The 17,859-nt window shown below is 44.4% G+C and overlaps 1 protein-coding gene across 2 annotated transcripts in view; it reads right to left on the bottom strand.

Annotated features, from left to right (window-relative positions):
• FCHO2 (FCH and mu domain containing endocytic adaptor 2) overlaps positions 1-17,859 on the bottom strand; it is a 4,043,518-nt gene that overhangs the window by 800,402 nt on the left and 3,225,257 nt on the right. For both annotated transcript variants that reach the window (XM_044063938.1, XM_044063939.1), the window contains one exon: positions 11,505-11,637. In XM_044063938.1, the coding sequence (XP_043919873.1) occupies positions 11,505-11,637 (133 nt within the window). The remainder of the gene's footprint in view (positions 1-11,504; positions 11,638-17,859) is intronic.

Raw genomic sequence — 17,859 nt, 5'->3', positions numbered from 1 at the left:
ACCTCTTGCATGATGCTTTGTGGGGTACTTCTTCAGTGGGAGGTTCTGGGGAAGACTGCAAAGAGTGGGGTCTCCTGAAGAGGAGAAACCTGAGGCTCTTGTGCCCGGTGTCCAGTGGTTAAGGCTTGTGACAGTTGTGGCACAGAGGGGGGAGGAGAGGACTCAGACAAGTGGGATTTGCCAGCGGAGGCAAGCGCCCTCTCCATGGCCTGGAAGGCTGGCCCGCCCAAGGAGGGATGAGAGGCCAGAACCGAGCACGACATCCTCGGAACCGGGATTACACCTTGCCCCGACGACCCCACCCCTAGACCAGGAGTCTCAAGAGGACCGTGGACTGTGAGAGAGAGAGGATCCTTGGAGGGTGCCATAGAAAAAATCGGCATGGAGCCAGGAATGCTCTCACCCATGGTACAGGCCTGAGAAGAGCCTGATGCCCAGTGCACCGAGGGCCACAAGGACAACTCCTGTTCCAAAGTGAGATCCACTATTGGAATCAGAGGAAGGGAAGCTGCTGTCAGAGTAATAGGCTTCAAAACTTGAGTAGAAGTCAAAGGAGGAGTGTACGTTGGGGTTTGAGGAGATATATGTTCACCTGAAGGAGGGAGGGAACGTGGTCTTTGACGGTTGAGAGAGACCTCTGGCCACAAGCAACTGGTCAACAAGCCGCAACACATACTGTTCAGAGAGACTCTTGGCTGACTTCATGGAGAAAGCTGATGGCAATTCTGGCCTTTCTAGAAAAGGACTATGTTGAATGCCAGCAAAAGGATCCAATGAATGAGAATACTTGGTCCTTGCTAATTCAATAGGTGCAGAGCCTGGAACCAAGGACGTCTGCACCGAAGAAAACGGTGTGGAAGTATTCTGCGTCGACGACATCAGCGCCATAGTAGTTGAAGGTGTCTGCACTGTAAAGGCAAAAGGCTGCCCCAATGGGTACGGTGCTGTGGAGGAAAGTGCACCGGTAATAAGGACGGTGCTGAGAAGAACTGCACCAAAGTACAAGTCGGTGCCGAAAAAGTCTGCGTCGTGGGGTACAGAAGAGTCAACCTCTGAGCCGAAGGGGATTGTACCAACGGTGTCGAAGGGGACTGTACCTGCATGGACGGTGCCAGTAAGGGCTGTGACACAACTGTCAGAGCTGTAGTTGTTTGCACTAGTGCCGGTATTGATAAGGAAGACGTGGCTGGAGCCAGAATCATTTGGGGCGGTGCCGAGCCTGGAGCCGACAGGGTCACAGGTGGCAGCGTTGAAGCAATAATCAATTTCACCTTCTTATGAGTTGACTCCCTACGATCTCCAAAGGGAGGAGAGGGGAGTGACTACAATGAAGAAGAGGAAGAATGCCTCTTACAGGGTTTAACAGGATGGGGTGAGCCCTCCAACCCAAAAATAGCCTCAGAGAAAGGAGACTTGAGAAGACCTTTCAAAATTAACTTATTCTTCCTCTCATTGAGAGTCCTAGTAGAAATTTTTTTTTACAAATCCCACAAGGGGGATCCACAGTAAGGTGGGAGACATTCAGACAGTAGACACATAAGTCATGGCCATCAGAAAGCGGTAACCTACGGCCGCAATCCTTACAATGCTTGAAACCAACGCTACTTTTCTTCTCCGACATAATGTGGAGAAGAACAGTACCAAAAGGAAGAGGAAAGGCTACCCAAAAGGGGAAGAAGAGAAAGGAAGAATTACCAATGATGGTAATGAAGAATTACATAAAAGGTATAAAAGGGTAATAAAGGGAAAAGACTAAACTGAGAGAGTCTAAAGCATACAATAGGGTAGGAAAAATATTAGTATAAACATCAGAAAATATTTAAAGTAAGAACAATGTATAAAACTTTCCAAAATTAGACACTTAGCTGAGAGAGTGGCTTGACACGGGTGTACAGCAATGTGGCAAATGAGATCTGGGGTAAAAGGGAGCAGAGCATTCAGGGTAGCACCTTGGCTCGAGAGTTTTTGTCTTGACACGAGCTTGATATTGGCCGGCTCGGTTCTGAGGACGGAACCAATAACCAATCAGTAAGGAATGAACGAAGATTAACAACATCAGATACAATGTTTTAGGAGAATATGATTAAATCTTTCTTCTTTGCGGGATTAAGTCCAAAGAAATAATCACTACTTCTGAAAAATGCCTCATACAGAATCTTTTTTTGTCCAGAATACTGTGATAGTACAGTTGTGTACACTAACCATAAATGTAGATGTTCGAGTGTATTCACTGTTGCAGTCATTACAATTGGGTAATCTGTTGGCAGGTTGCCCTCAGTTGGCCTGATTAACAAAGTCTTGGGTCCTGCATCAGCTGCTGTCCCTTCTTCCATGACGTCAGGTCATCAGGGTTATAAAATATGCAGCCAATACCATTACATCAGTTTTTCTTGCCCCAGATGTCAGGTGCCCCCCAAATGGGGAGCCAAATATTTAAGTAATTAAAAAACATAAAAAATATATACCTCCAAACAAAAGCAAATACACCAAAAAGGCTTTTAAGCATAGCAAAGGAAAGAAGAGATATAATAAGAGAAAAAACAGGGGGTTGGAGGGAGGGTAACCAGGACTACAACAGTGAATACACTCGAACATCTACATTTATGGTAAGTGTACACAACTGTACTATGTTCTTCGTGTTTCACTGTTGCATTCATTACATTTGGGTAGATTCCCAAACCTATGGTTGGGAGGATGGATTTATACAGCATTAGGACCAGCTATAAGGCCCTGCAGGACAGCAGAGGCAAAGCCAGCTCTGAATTTAGAGAAGAAAGGCAAATGGTAATGTTTGGTGAACGTATGAACTGAGCTCCAGGTAGCAGCTTCTAGAATGTCTCTGGTAGGAACACCTCTGAGAAAGGCTGTAGAGGTAGATGCAGCCCTGGTGGAATGAGATCTGATCCCCATGGTGCATACAGCAGAAACGAATACAATGGCTTATCCATTTGGAAATAGTCTGCTTTGAAATAGCCTTTCCCTCTGCCCCTGCCGCAAATGCCACCAGTAGTTGTTCAGGTTTTCTTTGAGATTTTGTCCTGTTTAAGTAAACTCTAAGTTGTCTGTGTACATCCAATGAATGCAGAATCCATTCCCCCTTGTTCTGTGGATTGGGAATGAAAGTTGGCAAATGAATGGTCTGATTAAGAGCCACACTGGATACCACCTTAGGCATGAAGGATGGATTGGTCCTGAAAGACACCCTGTCCACATGAATAATAATGAAAGGCTCCACTGCCATAACAGCCTGTAATTCGGAAATCCTTCTAGCTGAAGTGACTGCTAAAAGGAAAGCTGTTTTCCAGGAGAGAAATTTTAAGTCTGCAGAAGAAGCTGGTTCGAAAGGAGAGAGAGAGCGAATTTTTCCAATACAAAATTGAGGTCCCAGGCAGGGGTTGGAGCTCTCCTGGGTGGTCTTAAGTTTTTGGCCCCTCTGAGATACTGCTTTTGCAGAGGATGAGAGAAGAGGGGAGTTTCTGTGTTGTAATGAACTGAAATGGCTGAGGCATGGATTTTTATGGAAGAAAAGGACAGGCCCCTGTGAAGCATCTCAGTTAAATATTGTAAAATCTGAGGAATATTGGGCACTGTTGTGCTTATCCCTTGTGATTGATTCCAGGCACATAATCTTTCCATTTGTCAGCATAAGATTTGCTAGTACTAGGCCTTCTTGCCTCCCAAATTACATCCATCACAGGTTTGCTGAGGGATGCCAAGGGTGAATTTAGGAGATTAGCCATGCTGCAAGATTCAAAGTTTGGAAATGAGTGTGCAAAATTTGATTGTTCTGCTGAGACAGTAAGTACGGTGTCTGAGGCAGGTGCCACGGTGGAAGTTGTGACACACTGCGCAGGAGTGGGTACGAGTGTTGGCGAGGCCAGTCTGGAGCAATCAAAATCATTTTTGGCTTGTTCTGTTTGACTTTTAGTAGAACTTTGGAGAGCAAAGACAGAGGTGGAAAGGCATAAACCACGACAGCAAACCAAACACATAATCACACAAAAACATACTCGGAGGCTCTAAATAAAGATCTGCCTAAGCAGCAGAGACCTCCAAAGCAGACACCCAAGCAACCGCTACCCCAAAATAAAACACGTGCAACACATATCTCACAAAGTCAGTGTGCCGAACAGTCACAGCCCTTAAGACTAAACAACACACCTGATACACTTGTAATAGGTGACTCTATCGTCAGGCACACGGATGTCCCGCTCACCAGGCTAAACAAGGAGAGGGTCACGGTGAGCAGCCTGTCGGGCGCTAGGATCCGCCACATAACAGAAGCACTCAGGTCACTCCAAGGCAAGTACAAATATGACTCAGTCATTGTCCATGCTGGTGTGAATGACCTGAGACGTACCTCCCTGGACTACATGAAGAGAGACATAGAGGAGCACTCTGAGCATGTAGCCCAGGCCGGTATGACCCTGACCTTGAGTAGCATCTTACCCTCACCAAGAATGATGCCACAATATGAAGACAAGATGAGCAATTTCAACAACTGGCTTAAGTACTGGTGTCATTCAAAGGGGATCCAATGCCTGTCAGCTTGGGATGATATGCTCGACAAGCCACAATGCTTCGCTAGGGACGGCTTGCACCTGTCACCCCTGGGCTTTCGGATATTGGCAAAGGCTCTTGCTACCCCCCATAGTGCCTTTTTTAGGCAAGGCTCAAAAGACAAACCCACCTCCATAGGCATCACAAGGGATAAGAAACTATGAGTAATGCTACTCAACGCCAGAAGTCTAAACCTCAAGATGCACGCACACGAAACTCTCCTTAGCATGGAGAACATAGATATCTGTGCAGTAACAGAAACCTGGTTCAGGGCTCCCGAGAGCACCCTAGTACTACCAGGTTATACCTCATACCAGGCTTTTCGGCCCCAAAACTTGGACCGAACCACAAAAGGAGGGGGAGTATCGATATTCATCAAAGATACCCACATCTCCAGGTTGGTGGCAAAGCACAAAGCATCAGAGACTATCCATGAGCAACTAACAGTGGGTAAAACTGCCTTCCAGTTTATAGCCTGCTACAGACCACCTTCCCAAACCCAGGAACCCCACTCGGCCTTCCTGAGAACACTGGAAAATATGAAGGTCTCTCCAAACACCATTATATTGGGCGACTTCAACTACCCAAACATAGACTGGGTGCATTACTCTAGCTCCAACACCCTAGCCCAAAGGTTCCTAGAATTTATAAACTCAAATGCTATGGAGCAACTTGTTACCACTCCTACAAGAGAAGAAAACATACTGGACCTGATCATCGCCAACATGGGGACTCTATGCTCCAGGCCGGAAGTGTATCCCTCACTGGTAAGATCAGACCATAAACTAATCTCACTGGATATTCACATCCTGACCCCACTCCCTTCCCAGAAAACCACAGTGAAAAACTTCTCTAAAGCAAATTTCACACTCCTCAAAACCGAGGTGGAATCCTTCAAAGCCCCCGGGCCTGTGGAAAATACGGCCCAGACCGCAGAATCCTTTATAAACGCATTCTATGAACACCTTCAGGAATGCATGGATCATGCGATCCCAAATAAAACCAAGACCCAATCCTCCAAAGGCAGACGTCCTGTCTGGTGGACCTCAGCCATAAACAAACTATACAATAGAAGGAGGAAGCTACTAAATGATATAGCAAAATCCCAAAAAGGGAAGGCATCACTGATCAGTATTAGCAAAAAACTACGGGCACTCATAAAATTGTCTAAGGCCAGCTTCGAGAGAAAAATTGCACAGGACACTAAGGATAATCACAAGGCTTTCTTTAGTTATGTTAGGAACCTGGGTGGTAATTCCCAGATATGCTCAGAATTGGTCCAAAATGACAAAAAATACACCGAACCCACAGACATTGCCAACATCCTAGCTGACAGGTTCAGCGTAAACTTCTCCCCCCCCACCAAAAGGGCAAATATCTATCCCAGCAGAGTGCTGCCCCCCCTGACGTCTCAGATGCTCAGGTAAGAGCCGCCCTTCTCCAAAGCAAAAAACACAGCATCAATGGGACCAGACGGTGTCCCGGGCTGCATCCTACATGAACTCCAAGAAGAGCTAAACCCAAACATAAAACTACTGTTCAATCTCAGCTTTACTACAGGTTATGTGCCCAAAGAGTGGCGTACAGCAACAGTGGTCCCTCTCCATAAAGGTGGTACCTCAACGGATCCTGGAAACTATCGCCCCATAAGCCTGACTAGCTTGGTCTGCAAAGCTATGGAAAGGATCATCATGGACCTCATAAATAAAGATATTGGGGACCTACAGACACTGGATCCTACCCAGTTCGGCTTTGTTAAGGGCAGATCCTGCCTCTTAAACCTGGTTGATTTCTTTGAAACAGTCACCAAGGCCATTGACGAGGGGAAGGTGGTCCACACAGCCCTACCTGGACCGCGCAAAAGCCTTCGATACAATACCCCACTCGGGCATTATACATAAGCTCACCAGCTTAAATATAAACCCCTATGTCACTAGATGGACTGCAAACTGGCTCAAGGACAGAACCCACATGGTTAGAATTGCTGGAGCCATGTCAGACTCCAAACCAGTTACAAGTGGTGTCTCACAAGGCTCAGTCCTGGGACCTCTCTTGTTCGGTATATATTTCTCGGAGGTACAGGCCAACACGGAAGGACTGTGGCTGACCAAGTTCGCAGATGACTGCAAACTGGGCGCCATAATCGACTCTCCAGCCAACACAAGCATCCTCCAAAAGGGCCTCATAGAAACAGACAACTGGTGCCAGAGCCATGGCCTCAAGCTAAATGCCAAAAAGTGTATAGTCATCCCTTTGGCAAAAACAAAGTGCCCACAAATTACCACATAGGTGGTAATCCATTAAATACAGAAGAAGTAATTAGGGACCTGGGGACCCAAGTTGATAGCAATCTCTCATTTGACAACCACGTGGCCAAAGTGGTTAGAAAAACATTTTATATAGCCCACCTAGTCATGAAGGGATTCACATCTAGATCAGGGGAGGTCATCGTGCCTCTTTACTCATCCCTCATCAGGCCCATAATTGAGTACAATGCCCCTTTTGGGATGTATCTTACCAGACACCTGCAGCAACTGGAAAGACCCCAAAGGTACCTCACCAGGAGGATCAAAGGGCTCAAACAGATGCCATATGCTGCCCGGTTAAAGAAACTCCAGCTCTACTCAGTGGCATACCGCCTGTTCAGAGGCAATCTGTGCCTGACGTATAAAGCCATGTCCAACCTGGAATTAATGGACATGCTGCACCTCAGAAAATCCAAATCCCATCGAGCTACGCGCTCGAGAGACTTGAACCTCAGCACTGAAATAAATAGGACATGCTGGAGGGACAGATTCATAACCCAGAGGCTCCCTTCACTTTGGAATAAAATCCCAGTCCAGGTTAGGCAGACTCCCTCATTGACTCTCTTCAAGAGGAATCTTGATGAGTGGATGGGAGATCGTAGGTTTACCCCGGGTATCACTTCTGTGTCACTGTTAGACAGAGGCACAGTATACTAACCTCGAAAAAAGGCATAGCAAAATAAATTTAAAATGGGTGGCGAAAGCCAAACACATTCTGGCTAGGCTTATAAATGCCCTAGGGCAGATAGCCTAGTATGAACCTATGAACCTATCATAGGTTTTTCCAGCTGAATCATAAGAGCATCCACTTTCCAGGCTTTTTTGTGATGAGTTCTTGTGCAGAATTTGTCCAACTGATAGTTCTGGGGTGAGGCAAAAAGATCTATGTCTGGACTCCCCCATTTGAGTGTCAACATGTTGAAAATCCATGGTTCCAGTTTCCATTCATGTGGGTCCATGAGATTTCTGCTTAGTTCGTCTGCCAGAATATTCAGCTTTCCTGGCAGGAATTGAGCTTGTAGTTAAATATGATAGGTCAAGACCATGTTCCACAATGCCCTGGCTAGTCTGCAAAGGGGGTAGGAGTGTGTACCCCCCTGCTTGTTTATGTACCACATAACTGTGGTGTTGTCTGTCTTTATCTTTAATTGTCCTGGATGAAGGTAGTCCTTGAAGGCTGTCACCACATTCTGTACAGCTAGCATCTCTTTTTGACTGATATGAAGGTGCATTTGATTTGGGCTGCATTTGCCCTGAATGCACTTCACTGCCAGATGAGCCCCCCAAGCATAGTCTGATGCAACTGTAGTTAGGATTTGGGCAGCATGGGGTGGACAGAATGGCAGTCCCTTGTTTTGGTGACAGGCCTCTGCCCACCATAGGTACTTTAGTGGCAGGCAAGGTATGATAGGAATCATTGTTTCCAGGCTGTGACAATGTTGACTCCATAAACTCTTTAAGTACCACTGAAGTTTCCTCATATGCAGTCTTGCATATGGAATTAGAAGAATGTAGGAGGCCATGAACCCCAAGGCTTGCAGAATTTGTCTTGCGGATAGCAGGGTTTTTGTGGCCACCTGCTTGAAGTAAGTCACCAAATGAATTTGCTTTTCTGGCATAAGGTAAGCCATCTGGGCAGTTGTATTCAAGCTTGCACCCAGGAATGTAATTTTTTGAGATGGTACCAGTTGTGATTTCTTTTCGTTTATGGTGTACCCTAGACAAGTTAGAACCTTTTTTACAAACGGCAGATGTTTTTGAAGAATGTCCCTGTTTTCTGCCTGAATTACACAATCGTCCAGGTATGGATATATTTGAATATTTCTTTGCCTGCAAAATGCAATTACTGGAGCCAGGCACTTTGTGAAAACCCTGGGTGCAGTAGATAAGCCAAAGGGCAGTGCAGAGAACTGGTAATGCAAATAGCCTGCTTTGAAGCTGAGGTATCTTCTGCAAGATTCTCTGATTGGGATATGCAGGTAAGCCTTTTTTAAGTCTAGAGTTACCAACCAGGCATCTTTGCCTAGCATAGGAATTAACTGGTGAAGAGTCAGCATCTTGAATTTTGGAATGTCCAGAAATGTGTTTAGAGTAGATAAGTCCAGAATTGGGCGCCATGATTTGTCCTTTCTGGGTACCAGGAAAAGTCTTGACTAGAAACCTTGTCCCTTTTCCTCTTCTGGGACTGGTTGAATAGCTCCCATGTTCATGAGAGACAGTACTTGCTTCTGGGCCTCTGCCCACTGATTTGGGGGCAGGTCTGGCCATCCGATTGGGATTGGCAACGTGTGGAAATGAAATCTATATCCCTGGGATACTATATTTAAAACCCATTTGTCCTGGGTTATAAGTTGCCATTTTCTTACATGAAGTGCCAGTTTCCCCCCTAAAGGGGCGGATGAAAGGTAAGTGCTTGGTAAATGTAGAGGAAAGTCATTGAGACTGCTTACCATAGGGAGGTGCCTTGTTGTTTCCAGATTTGAAGGAGGAGGCACCCCATTGTTTTGTTCTAAAAGTCCCTTATGACTGAAACCTGGAGCCTTTGGAATGTCTGGGTTTGACTTGAGTGGATCTCGAAGGGACTGGAAAGGACCAGTTTTTAGTAGGCCAGTGCCTACTAAATCTTGGAGGTTGCATTTGTAAGAACTCTTTCACAGTTTGCATAGATTTAGCTTTATCTTCCATCTTTTTTAAAAACTTCTTCAGCCTTATTACCAAAGAGATGGTCCTGTTGTAAAGGAGCATCCAACAATTTTGCTTTAACATGATCAGGCAGAGTTTGCTCTTTGAGCCAAGCATGTTTTCTTAGCACAGAGCCAATTACAGCAGCCCTGCAAGAGGCCTCCAAAGAATTAAAATCACATTGCAAAGTATGTTTTCCAACTTGTTCAGCTGAATGCAATAAATCTTGTAAATCTTGATTTCCACACAGTCAGAAATTAACATCATTTTCTGTTTAAGCAGTCCCATGATATGCTGCTGGTGTTTAAGCATATGAAATTGACAGTTTAAAGCCCTGATTGCCAAGGTTGCAGAAGTGTAAACCTTCTTACCCCATCTATCCAGCGCCCTAGAATCTGTATCAGAAGGGGTAGGATTTTTAGCAGTAGAGGCCTTAATGCCCTAAGGACCCTGAGAAATGGTTTCAGGATATGCAATAGGATTTTTGAAAAGGAATTTGTGGGAGTCAGGAACCCTGTAGTATCTGTCTGGCTTACAAGGAGCCGGAGGCAGAGAATCAGAAGCCATACTAGATCCTGAAAAAAAACATCAACAATGTCTAGGACAGGAGGTATAGCCAAAGGCCTATGCTGAGGAAGAAGAAGAAAATCCCTAAGTTTCTTTTTAGATTCAGAAAAATCCTGACTTTCCCAGTGGAAATGTTCCTGTAAAGTATGTAAAGTTTCCCCAAAAGAAAAATCCTCAGGGGGAGAAGCAGAAGGAATGGAATCTTCTGCATCAAAGTCCTCATAAGTAGGTATAGACAAATCCTGTTCATTAGAAGAGTCAGAACAAATAGAATCCTGTTCAAAAGATTCATAATCAATGTCTTGCCTAGGCCTCTTAGAAGGGGGGGGGGTTGGCTACCCCAGATCAGAGTAATTAAATCTTCAGCCATTTTGATCATTTGTTTTTTAGGCATAGGGGCCTGCACATGTGGCCCAGGCATTGTTTTTTTAGACATAGATTTTGATTTTGGCCTTAGTTTTGAAGATGGCATTGGTCTAATATACAAATCTGTAGGCCTGAACACACCCTCAGAAGCCGGTGCCTGCACAGCGGCTCCGGACCCATCCAAGGTAGAGACATCTACGGGTTCCATAATTGAAGCATCTCGCAGCATACCGGACTCCGAATGGGTCTCATTAGAGGCCTGCGAATCAGAAGTAGTGGGTATCAGGGACTGCGAAAGCGCCTGAGTACTGGCGAACTGGTGACTGGCTTAGGAGAAGCGCCTTTGTCAGTTTTGGACCTCAACGGCCTGTCTCTGTCTTTTTCTTTGCGTTTTTTAGGTATTCCGGTAGTTGGATTGCTAACTGACAATATTTCTGGATAGTTAAAGCGTGATGCAAAAATATACTGATGTTTAATAGTGAGTTGATTAAATTTAGCACAAAACCGACAGCAAGGTACTTTGTGGTCAGGGCCTAGGCAAGGAATACAGTACAAATGAAAAACTTTATGAGGTATTTGCTTCCCACAAGTAATGCAATTATTAACATTTACTGACATCGGTAAGGAGCAAGAAAAAGTTTCCCCAACGGGGTACTTAGCTTTTTAGTTGAAGACTTCGGTTCTGAAACTCGAAAATAAAAATTTCAGGAGTCGGTCGACCAGCACTTGCGAACTGCTTCTGCTTTGGGCACCGCGCGGCAAGAAAGACTGATGTAATGGCGTCGGCTGCATGCTTTATACCCATGACGACCTGACGTCATGGAAGAAGGGACAGCAACCGATGCAGGACCCAAGACTTTGTTAATCAGGCCAAATGAGGGCAACCTGCCAGTAGATTACCAAATGTAATGACTGCAACAGTGAAACACTAAGAACATCTTTGATTTATTCAGTACAAAAGTGATCAGTTTTGCAAATGGTTAAAATCATTAATTAATATTTGAGTCATGCATACTTTCTTACCTGATACTTTAACAGCTCAACATTGAAATATGAAGCAGATGAATTTTGTTCTGCCATCTTCCTGAGATAGGTAGCAAGGGACTGCATGTTTATCCAAAAGTCTTTTGTGTCTGGATCACTTTGTGTTGAGTCACTGAAACAAGACAATTTGGAATTACAAAATCAATCATTTACGCATTTCTACAACTCAGTACTTCTGTTTCATTCAAGTACACAATAAAAATGTATATGCCCTTTATCTGTAAAATAAGAAAAGCAAACCCTCCTTTCTCAAAGCGCATCGCTAACAATGTTAAAGAAACACAGATACTGTCAGCAGTCAAAGAATCAGCTAGACATCCTAGTCTGCCCATTATTTAATGATTAAGATGCATGTTCTACTTGTTTAACAGCTTGTCACCTTCCCCCATCCTGTGCAAAGATGGCTGTGTGCCTAAGTACATGAATTCTTAAACCCATTCACTGCTTCTGAAATTACTGCATCTTCAAGATGATTATTCAAGATGATTACTCCAACTCTCCATCACCTTCAGGGCCAGCCTCAGGTAAAACAGCACCCTATGCAAAGTGCTCCATGGTGTCCCCACCCTGCGCATTGCTCCACCCTTACACACATACAATTGCCTCCCCACATCATCCAGGTTATTTTTTTTCTGCCTTTTTCACATTCTGTCTTACTCTTTCAGCTTTTTCCTGCATCATTGTGACATACCTTAAATGTATCAGACTGTACACTGTAATAACTGTGGAGAAAATAACAAAATTAAGCCGAGATCTGGGGGTTGCTAGGCTCTCCAGAAGCCATGGAAGATCTATTCTAAGGTCCATTTTAGCATTTTTCCACCAAACTTTTTGACTCAGTGATGGCCTGAACAAAGACAATGACCAAGGCTTAATGTTCAAAGCTCACAACTTTGCTTTTTCCTCCATTCTTTCAACACACACCCTAACTGACCAAGGGTGAACTCTAATAACTGGAGAATATACACATTTACCCTATACATGGAAGACAGAGCTATCACAACATACCCTGACTGTTTCACTTAAGCACTCATACTGACAATTCCCCTAACGAGCCAAGTAGGTTTATCACATGACATAGACAGAATTGTTGCAAGAACTGGGGGGGGGGATGCCAATTCACCTGCATCATGTCTCTGTGGTGTTTGAGGAAATCAGGGGACACAACTAAACCAATAGAGACACAAGGGAGAGCACAAACTCCATTCAAAAGAAGCCATAGCCATGAAAGTACAGTTGTGTAAAATCTTACCATAATAGTAGATGTCCTTTTCTTCACAGTTGCAGTATTCTTTACAAACAGGATCCCCTGCAAAGGGTAGCCTCAATGTCTGGCCAGTGCACCAAGGCTTTAGATTTACAGCTGTCATACATCACACGTATGCTCCCCGCTCAAGGCATAGGACATAAAGGTGACATACAGACGTACATACCTTAGAAGTGAAAAGTCCCAGGAGAAACAATCAGTCCTAGGAACTAGGAGGAACATGTGCATCCAGTAGGAAAAAAAAAGAAATGCAGGCCAAGAAGACAGAAGGGAAATATCACAGTGAAGGGGGAGGAGAGAGGGAGTGAACAGTGTAACAGTGAAGAGAAGGACAAGTACTGTTATGGTAAGAATTTACATGACTGCACTATATCCTTCATTATTACTGTTGCAGTATTCTTTACAAATAGGAGTACAAAAGCTCGAGAGAAACATGGGAAGAAGAAGGCACAGAGGACCCCTTTAGAAACCCATGCAGGACAGCTCTACAAAGCCAGCTCTTGCTCTGGAAACAATATCCAATTTGTAAGGTCTAGCAAAGGTATGGACAGAAGTCCAAGTAGCAACCTCAAGGATGGAAATGGTATCCAATCCTTTGAAAAAAGCAACAACTCTAGTAGAATGAGACTTTACTGAAGTAGAAAGACATTTTCCATGAAAGGAGTAACAAAAATAAATGGCCTTAAGAGATCCAAGAGGGTATGGTTTGCTTAGAAACAACCAAACCTAGAGATCTGTGATGAAAAGAAACAAAAAGTTGCTCAGATTTGTGAATGGCCTTAATCTTACCCAGATAATATCACACCTGTCTATGCAAATCCAAAGTGTGAAGAACCTTCTCACTAGCACACTGTGGAGATGGAAAAAAAGAAGGACAAATTAATAGACCGATTAAGAGGCAACTCATTAACCACCTTGGTCGTAAAAGAAGTATTAGTAAGAAGAGACATCCTGTCCCTATGAAAAACTAAAAGGAGGAACAGCCATAACAGCATGAAGTTTGGAGACTCTCTTAGTTAATTAAATTAATAATTAAATAGTGAATTAAGAGCCAAAAGAAGAATGGTCTTCCAAGTACAATATTGCAAGTTGCAGGTTCAAAAGGAGCCTGAGTCATTTTTTCAAATACAAAACTGAGATCCCAGGAAGGTGGAATAGGTTTCCTGGGAAGCCTGATGTGAAGAGTGCTTTTAAGAAACTAAAAGACCTCAAACCTAGTAGCAAGAGGAGAAGTCAATGGCAGACAAGCAGAAATAACTGAAAGGTGAGCTTTAACAGAAAAAAAACATTAACCCAACATGGAGCAAGTCACACAAGTAAGACAGAACCAGAAGGATCCCTACACAAAATGGATCTTGGTTAGGAGAAAGGCATCAATCAGACAAAATAATCTTGTCTATATGAACAAATAAGACTTCCTAGTAGTGGGTTTCCTGGCCTCCTGCAGAACCCTAAGCATGTCCTCAGAAAAAAGGTGCCTAAAAGGGATCACACCCCTATCACCCACAGTGTCAGCTGAAGAGAGGACAAGTGGTGATGGATCAGGGAGCCCTTGTCTTCTGTGAGAAGGTCCACCTTGTGAGGCAACTTGTGGTGATTGCCCATGGCTATGTGAAGAAGAAGGGAGAGCCAATATTGTCTGGGCCAAAATGGAGCTAGCAGCAAGATTTTGGGGGAGTCTTGCTTCATCTTGAGCAGGACCCTTGGAATCAGAGGAAGGGGAGGGAAGACATAGTGAAACATCCCCTTCCAAGCCAGAGGAGTTGGGACTCTGGTGCAAAAACAGGAAGTTGTCTGTTCAAAGGGAAGGCAAAACGATCTACCTGTGGAGTACACCCCACTGATGGACAATGTCCAGAAACATCTCTGTGAAGCATTCATTCTTGAGCCTGTGTACTGGACCCACTCAAAGTTTCTGCCACTAAATTTTGCTCTAAAGGAATGTATACTGCCTGAAAAGTCACTCAATACTGAACAGCTAGATCCCAGACCTGAAGAGCTATTCTGCAAAGAAGGTAGAACCTCATCTTCTCTTCCTTGTTGATGTACCACATCACTGTGGTACTATCTGTGAAGATTTTGAGTGGCCCTGGAAGAAAGAGGGAATAGAAAGCCAGAAGTACTAAAAAGGAGAGCTCTCATCTCCTTGATGTTTATGTAATCTGACCACTGATGGGGAGGCCAGAGACCCTTGACCTTGAGGGAACCGAAGGAAGCTCCCTATCCCCGTCCAAGGTATCTAAAAAAAAAGTTCCTGAGAAGGGACTAGGGATTAAAAGGGAAGTTCCTGGTTGAAAGAAAGCTGATGAATTCACCACTGAAACTCGAGTTTGAGACATGAAAGGAGAGGAAATAAAAAATCATGTGAACGACTTTAGGTACCAATGCAGCTTTCTCACATGGAGTCTGGCTAGAGGAAGCATAGGAGTGGTGGAGGCAATGAATCGTAGAACCCTGAGAAAATCCCTGGCCTTGACTAAAGTCACAGGAAAACGAGATTAAAAAAGGTGATAAGAGAGAGAGCCTTGGGTGGAGACAGGGATGCCAGCATAGAGATTGTCTGGATCCTGCAACCAAAAAAGACATGATCCTGAGAAGGGAACAGAACTGACTTAAGAAAGTTTATGGTAAACCCTAGGCATTGTAAGAGACAAACTGTATACTGGAGGTGCTGAAGCAAGACCTTGGGGAATGAACCCTGAATGAGCAGGTCATCCAGATAAGGAAAGATCTGAACTCCTCTCATTCTGCAAAAGGCAATGACTTGAACAAGGCATTTGTTGAATACCCTTGAGGCAGTAGAAAGGCCAAAGGCCAAACCAAGGAACTGAAAATGGAAGAGAGAGACAGAGAAATGTAAAAACTTCCTGAAAAGGGGATGAATTGGGATGTGAAGATAAGCACCCTTGAGGTTCAGGAATACTAAAAATGTCTGGGGAAAAAGAGGAGGAGGAAACAGAGAGCGAAGGGACAACATCCAAATGGAAGGGACCGTCAGAAAATCCAGACTGGGTCACCAGGTGCCTCCTTCCTGGGTACCAGAAACAACCTGGAATAAAACCCCTTCCCTTCCTGGGCAGGAGGCATGACTTGAATAGTATCCTGTGACAATAGGCCCTGAAGCAATTCTGGGAAGAAAGAAGCTGTCACTGTGGAGGTTGAGGGATGCTAGAAAAGGAGAAAGAGATTTCCACACCATGAAGGAACATTGGCGGATGATGAACAGAACCCAAGAATCTTTATTTATTTAACAATTGCTGACTGGAAAGTCTGACTAGGAAAGAAAAAGACGTTATGTACCTACCACAATGTTCCATGTTAGTTGTCTTCATCTCGCCTTCTTTCTTGCTGGTTGGGGATCAAAGCCGATCCTCGGCTCCGACTCGGCCATCTTCAATAGCTCGAGAGCTGTTTAGTTGGCTCGAGGCCACCCCTTATCCCATAATGCCTAGCAATAGCTACCAAGAACTCATTTGAAATAGCTAACTCCAGACATAGCAAGAGAATAAACCAGTCCAAATAATAGGTTGACTATACCTGCCATATTCTCTAAGTCAGTTTAGGAACAAAACAAGAGAAAACACAGCCAGTGAAACAAGAACTCCTCTCGGTCCACTAGGACAGGGTGACAGAGGGTGGGACGCAAGAAAGAAGGCGAGATGAAGACAACTAACACAGAATGTTATGGTAGGTACATAACTTTTTTATGTTAAGTTGTCTATCTCGCCTTCTTGCTGGTTGGGACAGCGTCCTTAGCACCTAACATCCTGGGTGGCTCAGTGGAACAGACTCTTAAGAACAGTGGAACAAAGTCAGCTCTGCTCCTGGAGACCATATCCATCTTGTAATGAGAAACAAAGGTATGATGGTTTGCCCACGTGGCAGCTGCACAGATAGAATCCATGGGCAACCTGGAATGGAAGGCTATAGAGGTGGCCAAAGCCCTAGTACAATGACCTTTCGCTTTAACAGGTAACTCTTTGTTCCTTAACTGGTAAATGAAAGTAATAGTGTGTGATAACCATCTTGACAAGATTACCTTGGAAACTGGGAGACCTTGTTTGGCTGAGGCATAAGAAAGGAATAATTGGTCCGACTTCCTTATTTCCTTAGTTCTGTGCAGGTAAAAATGCAATTGTCTATGGACGTCCAATTGGTGTAGTTTGTACTCTGCCTTGTTGGTATAATTAGGGAAAAACACAGGAAGATCTACAGATTGGTTTAAATTATTTTCTGAGCAGACTTTAGGAAGAAATGAAGGATTAGTCCTCAGAGCAACTCTGTCCTTATGAAAAACCAAGTAGGGAGGACGAATACATAGTGCCTGAAGTTCGGAGACGTGTCTGGCTGAAGTAATAGCTACCAGAAAGAGTGTCTTCCAAGATAGAAACTTGATGGAACAAGATGCTGCAGGTTCAAAAGGGGGCAGAATTAAGGAAGTTAGGACTAAATTAAGGTCCCAAGGGGGAGGGGGATCTCTCACTGGAGGCCTAAGAAGAGTTGTCCCTCTCAAAAAAGCTTTACAGAGCTTATGAGACATAATGTTAGAATCTGACAAGCCAACATGAAAGTTAGAAATGGCCACTAATTGTACCCTGATCGTAGCGGAAGCGGACCCGGAGTGAAACAGATGTGTTTGGAATTCCAGAATTTCGTGGATTGGGGCTGAAAAGGGATCCACATTCCTAGCCTCTGCCCAACAAGAGAAACGTTTCCATTTGCTAGCATAAGTTTTCCTCGTTGTAAACTTATGAGAGGAGACAATAATCTCACGGACTACCGGGAAAATGCTAGGAAGCCTGGCTAAGGTTGGAAGTGGAGCAACTAAGCTGTGAGCTGGAGAGTCTGGAGGGATTGATGCAACCCGCCTGACTGATGAACCAGGAGGTCTGGAATTGGGTCCAGAGTCCAGGGCTGATCGAGAAGGTAACGGTGCAGGAACGGGAACCATATCTGTCGAGGCCATTAGGGGGCAATGAGGATAATTTTGCAACCCAACGATATTGCTTTCTGTATAAGTTTGGGTATCAGGGGAAAAGGAGGAAAGGCATAAAGAAGTCCCTGGGG

Source organism: Protopterus annectens, chromosome 2.part2 (genome assembly GCF_019279795.1).
Source record: "Protopterus annectens isolate FY-2018-M chromosome 2.part2, PAN1.0, whole genome shotgun sequence".
NCBI lineage: Eukaryota > Metazoa > Chordata > Ceratodontiformes > Protopteridae > Protopterus > Protopterus annectens.
This window is presented reverse-complemented; position numbering and strand designations above follow the sequence as displayed.